The sequence below is a fragment of the Talaromyces atroroseus genome (genome assembly GCF_001907595.1).
Source record: "Talaromyces atroroseus strain IBT 11181 chromosome Unknown scaffold_12, whole genome shotgun sequence".
In the NCBI taxonomy this organism is placed as follows: domain Eukaryota; kingdom Fungi; phylum Ascomycota; class Eurotiomycetes; order Eurotiales; family Trichocomaceae; genus Talaromyces; species Talaromyces atroroseus.
In genome coordinates, this window is record NW_017971444.1 from 240,067 (window position 1) to 246,066 (window position 6,000).

A 6,000-nucleotide genomic window follows, 5' to 3' on the forward strand; every position below is an offset into this window, starting at 1 on the left:
GCCATGTCGTATCCGGGCGCATACATGAAATCTGCCATTACATTTGGATTTTTTCTTGCCATGGCTTACCCATTGATTATATGGGTTACAATGGCCAACGCCTGCCGTCCTCTTTCATATTACTGGAACCAGTTCGCCGGAACGGAAGGGGTATGTATCAACACAAACAGATTCTTTCTCGCTCTGAGAATCATCAATATGATCGCCGACGTGATTGGCCTGGCGATACCGTTCCCTCGCATCGTCAAGTTGCAAATGGCTACCAGCAGCAAAGTTGCCGTGTGTGGTATCATGGCACCATGATACCATTGGGTGGATTGTGAGATATTTTTTAAACTCCTTATCTACCATCTCTATACTTGCAGACTGAAAACTGAACACTCGAATAGCGTTTGTATTGCTAGTGTTATCCGCATCACCAGCTTCTCCAAGTTCGAATCAGCACTGGACATCACCCACGAAATGGGGCCCGTTTTCATCTGGTCCACGATTGAGCCGAGCATTGCCATTGTCTGCGCATGTCTGCCTCATCTGGCACCCCTGGCGAAGAAAGCTGGTTCTGCATTTGCATCCAGGTATGGGAAAAGCACTTCCGCCAGACCAACCGATCAAAGCCAGAGGGCCGACAATCCCGGTAATGATAACATTTCGGGCTATGAACAGCCACAGAACGGGGGCATCCGACTATTCAATTACGGATCCGGCACAAAGACCTCGCCGCATCATATGAAAAGGCTCAACGTCTCGGATGATGTAGTCCACCTTACCGATCAGGTTACCGTCGGTCATTGCCATGGGCTGGAAAAGGCGAGGTCAATATAATCTGGCTCAGAGTATAATGCTGACCAGACGATTGCCGGAATTTAATGCAGTCGTCTCTATCGTCGACGAGAAAATAGAAAAAGAAGTGAGGTTGTCGTCTCAGCCTCCAAGAACAACTACACTAATCCTAAAGCGGCTAGTTGTGCTAGTTCCTGATTAGGTATAGCTTCCTCTAAGCACCAGGTTTTTTTCCATGTTGCCATAAAAGGAAGGCTGTTCTTGACCAGCCACACCGTGGCTTTGACGATGATATAGAGCATAAGCTTATATTATTTCATACATACATACAGCTAGATCAAGGCTGAGATACACTTCGAGCTCTCAGCATATTCGGTTATCTCGTCAAGTTTGCGCAGCACTGTCTAGCATGAACCAAATCTTCAACAAGCATTAACTATTTATCACTCCAAATGCAAGACCTCGCAATCAACGATGGCGCCCAGCCGTACGCGTCCATGGCTGGGAAGCTGGACTCCAGACTCCTCCAAGCTCTGCGCGTGATGGGCTTTGAGACGATGACGCCTGTCCAACATCGCGTTTTGACCGAACTTCCAGATTGGCGCAGCGACTGCTTGGTGCAAGCCAAAACCGGTACTGGTAAAACCCTAGCCTTTCTGTTGCCTGCACTACATTGCCTACTCCAAGACCCTCGTGCGCCACCAAGAGGGCAGGTCGCCATTCTGATCATTGCCCCAACGCGAGAGCTCGCCCAGCAAATCGCAAAGTCATGTGATCAACTCACATCGCAACTTGCGAAGCCCCTCGAGTGCCATATTGCAGTTGGTGGGACTGCTCGGGCGTCTGCCCATTCGCGATTCATGAAGGAGTCGCCATCTATTCTAGTAGCAACCCCGGGACGACTCAAAGACTACCTATCCGAAGCTCCCACAGCCCAGAAGCTGTCCAATATCCGCACTTTGGTTTTGGACGAAGCGGACACGATGCTCGAAACCGGCTTTATGGCTGACGTGAAGCGAATCCTCCAACTCATCCCACCAAAGAGCACTGGCTGGCAAGGCATGTGTTTCTCAGCCACTGTTCCGCCCAGAGTCAAGGATGTGGTGAGTGTTGTGTTGAAGCCAGGCTATAGTAGCATCTCAACCGTTGACAAGAATGAAGCACCGACGCACGAGAGAGTTCCCCAGTACTACGTGCTGATGCCGTCTGTGGCAGACACTTTCACCACTCTTGCTTCCCTTCTGAACCACGAAATCAAGACTAACGCTAAAATTATTGTCTTTGGAGTCACTGCGAACATGGTTGCCCTCTTTGCGGCAGTCTTCTCCCAGCGATTGACGCCTTTGAAGGTATTTGAGATCCATTCAAGACTCAATCAGGGCGCTCGCACGAGAACCACAGCCCAATTCAAAGAGGCAGATGCTGGCATTCTGTTCGCCTCAGATGTTATTGGTCGTGGCATCGATATCCCCAATGTCGACTTGGTCATCCAGATCGGTTTACCATCGAATGGCGACCAATACGTCCACCGTGTCGGTCGTACAGCGCGCGCTGGGAATGACGGCCGCGCCATCATCGTTCTCACGGAAGCAGAGTCATTTTTTATGAAGAACAACCGACACTTACCAATCAACCCGCACCCCCAGACTGACGCGATCAATGCCGGTCGTGCTCGATATACCGATGCTGTCACCCAGGCCATGCACGGGGTTGATGAATCGACAAAACAACGTGCCTACTCGTCTTTCATCGGCTTCTTTGCTGGATCGGGTCTCATGAAGCCACTTCGTCTCGACAAGCCGGGCCTGGTCCAAGTTGCAAACGAGCTGGCCATCAAGGGGATGGCATGCCCTGAACCACCACCAATGGAGAAGAAAGTCATTGGCAAAATGGGCTTGAAGGGTGTTCCTGGATTCAATTACGCCAGCGGAAACGATTCAACCGGCAACAGTTCTTACAGACCGCATGGTCATCCTAACGGCAAGACTCGTGATGCGTTAAGTCCCGGCGCTGGTCAGGGAGGCCGAAGGGGCGGAGTCGAGAAGAAACGTGGAGGAGGCCGCGGAGGGCGTGGCGGTGGAGGACGTGGGGAAAGAAGATAAAGCTCGTTGTAAACTTGGCACACATCAAGTTGTTTCATCATCTTTTCTGCATTCGGAAGTTTCGGCGTCGGCGGGTTGGTTCAACTTGCATGTCGGATTTTTACGTCATTTTGTTAGATTCCTTGATACATTATTTCTTGGGTGACTACGTATTTTTATAGAAACTGGCCAAAGGCCGATCGGAAGATACCTTGAGCAAAGACATTTGAACTACATCAAATTAGATACCTGAAACCGAAATTTGGGGGGGGGGGGGTTTAATACGGTGATATTTCCTCGTATTATCCGAATAGGTTGACGCCAACATAACAGCGTCCTCTAACAGATCATGTTAAGATGGAGACTTACAAATATTGTCCAAGTATACTCAAGGGTTCGCAATAAGAATACTACGAGTAAACAGCAAAAGAGAAGTATATATGAGCGCTTGTGTAAAGCACTTTGAATGTATTGAACTGCAAGATATCCAATTCCTGGTACTTTGCACGCATGACATGTGAAGATTTAATGAGTTCTTCTTAGAACCATATCCCATGTACCCAATGTCCCCGCATCCTTCATGTCGATGCAGACATTCAAATTCGTAAACAAAAAAGAAAAAAGAGGAAAAAGATCATAACAACATTGTATATAAGCGTTCATGCAGCGCTGCACCGGTGCAGCGCGGGTGCGATTCAAAAGATTCCAGAATCTCCCATGAGCCACACACCATTTATACAGGCATAGAGTCAACAAAAAAAAACAAGGCGATTCTAGAGGCGATTCTAGAGGGGTATAAAACGCCATTCAAACCTCATCTCTCTATACATCACACCACACGCACTCTTTCTCCCCCCTGGACACGCTTAATCAGATGCGGTCCTGTGCTCATTGTTGGTGGCCGCAATCTCCACCTTTTCGGACTCAGATGAAGCGCTGTGGTCCGAGACAGATAGACCAAGATCAAAGAGCTGTTGAGAAATCTCCTCGTGAGTGAGCTTGGGCATCTGCTGGGCGATCTGGAAGGGCCATTTGTTCTCGACATGGGCCTTGGCGAAGATGATGTCAACTTCCTCCAAGTCACGTCCGGCGGTCTCGACGTAGAAGAACCAAGCAAAGGGAATGGCTATAAAGTTGACGAGAGCAAAGAACAGATAGATACCCCAGGCGCTCTTGTTAGAGAAAACGGGGGTGAACATGACGACGGCAAAGTTGCAAATCCAGTTGACACAAGTCGAAGCTGAGGCAGCCATGGTACGGGTTCGGAGAGGGTTGATCTCGGGGGGGTAGATCCAGGGTAGAGGAAGGGTAGTAAAAGCAAAGAAGGTAATGAAGAGGAAGATACCGACAGCAGCACCCTTGGCATTCTGCGTGGTGTCATCAACCAGGCAGCCCATGGTGATGATGAAACTGAGACCTTGGCCAAGGAATCCAATCAGGAACAGATTACGGCGACCAACCTTCTCAACCATGAAGAAGGATGGAATAGTAGCAAGCGCGTAGACTGTGGCGAAGACACCACCCAGAACAAGAGGGAGCTTGCCGGTCATGTGCAAGTTGTTCTTGAACAAAAGCGTGGAGTAGTAGATAGCGGCGTTGCAACCAGTGAACTGCTGGAAGAACTGACCAGAGCAACCAATCATCATACGCTGGAACTCCTGAGTCTTGCCGAAAGTGAACAGTGTCTTCCAGCTGCTGGCTTCGGCATTCTCGAGAGACTTCAGGTCAGCCTGCATGAGGTTGAAATCCCGGAGCACGTCGTCAGCATCTTCAGAGCTGTCGTTGAGCTGGGCCAGAACGTGGAGTGCTTCCTGAGTCTTGCCGCTCATGATGAACCAACGAGGCGACTCGGGCAGCATCAGGGCGCCGATGACGACGAGCAAGGCGAAAAGGATCTGGAAAGCAACAGGGAAACGCCACTGGACCGAGCTCTCAACGTAGGAGAGACCGAAATCAATCCAGTAGGCGATGAAGGTACCGACAGCGATGATAGCACCCTCGAAGCAGACGAGGAAACCACGGTTGTGGGCACGCGAACACTCGGACTGCCACACTGGGATAGTGGCAGTGTCCATACCATTTCCAACACCGGAAATGACACGGCCGATAACAAACTGACCCAAGCCCCAATGAGGACCGAATGAAGCAGTAGAGATCACAGTACCGACAACCATCAAGGCACCACCGCCGACTAGCAGGGGAGTACGACCGATGCGCTGACCGAAGAGGAGGGTAAAGATAGCACCAAAGAAACAACCAATTTCGTAGCAAGAGGTGACAGCACCTTGTAAGACAGAGACATGCAGAGAGTCACCATCGAGGACAGGGAACTCCTTGACGAACTGGTCACCAGAAATAAGACCAGACATCAGACCCTGATCATAACCGAACAGCGAGAAGCCGATGACGGATGTGAAGGTGATAGCCAGATGGAGCTTCTTGCCCCGGAGGCCGGAGGTTGTTGTCCACATTGTGAAAAAATGTGATGACTTATTTTTGAATTTTTTTTATTTCTCTCTCTCTCTCTTCGTTCGAACCTCTAATGAATGAACATGAGAGTAGAATGAAGAAGGGGGAAGTGGAAAGGAAAAAAGGAAAGAAATGGGGAAAGTGCGACGAATATATAAGGGCTCGTACTCCGGGGGAGGCTTTTGCGGGAGTCAGGGCACGGCCCCGAATTGGGTGCGCCAAGCCGAAAAAGCGTAGAGAATGACGACGGCGGCTGGAGGGGGTGGCCTCCACATGTTGGTGGAGGAAGATGTAACATGGACGATGAGAGCGTGCTGGATGTGGTGCTTGTGGGTATGGCGATGAGCAATGAGAACGGTGAGATTCCCCGCAAGGCTCAAAGCAGGATGTCCGCTTTTGGTTCGCGCATGCCGATGAACAGGAGCGGCCAATCAGGGGCCCGGCCAACCCTTATAATAGATAAAGATGCGGGGACCCGCCCCACCTTTACTCCAGTAGCAGCGGAGTGGCGGTCCCGTTTTCACGGGGTCAGGGCAGCTTCTCACTGGTGCATCTCCCCCGAGGGCTGCCCCACCGCACTCTACATCCAACCAACGAGCACTCGCACTAATTTGTAATTTCTCTGAACTCCAACGTGGGGGTCTTGATGTGGGGATTATGCGCGCTATCT

The 6,000-nt window shown here is 50.4% G+C and overlaps 3 protein-coding genes across 3 annotated transcripts; 2 read left to right on the plus strand and 1 right to left on the minus strand.

Moving 5' to 3' along the window:
* Window positions 1–3: 3 nt before the first annotated feature.
* On the plus strand, window positions 4–822 carry UA08_07782 (hypothetical protein; the record flags this gene model as incomplete). The annotated part of the gene is made up of 2 exons (XM_020263008.1): window positions 4–281; window positions 390–822. The coding sequence occupies 2 exons, from the start codon at window positions 4–6 to the stop codon at window positions 820–822; spliced, it is 711 nt and encodes a 236-aa protein (XP_020117096.1).
* Window positions 823–1,232: 410 nt separating this feature from the next.
* On the plus strand, window positions 1,233–2,882 carry UA08_07783 (ATP-dependent RNA helicase mss116, mitochondrial; the record flags this gene model as incomplete). The annotated part of the gene is made up of 1 exon (XM_020263009.1): window positions 1,233–2,882. One exon carries the CDS (start codon window positions 1,233–1,235, stop codon window positions 2,880–2,882), a length of 1,650 nt encoding a protein of 549 aa, XP_020117091.1.
* Window positions 2,883–3,727: 845 nt separating this feature from the next.
* On the minus strand, window positions 3,728–5,332 carry UA08_07784 (Sugar transporter STL1; the record flags this gene model as incomplete). The annotated part of the gene is made up of 1 exon (XM_020263010.1): window positions 3,728–5,332. One exon carries the CDS (start codon window positions 5,330–5,332, stop codon window positions 3,728–3,730), a length of 1,605 nt encoding a protein of 534 aa, XP_020117090.1.
* Window positions 5,333–6,000: the final 668 nt, after the last annotated feature.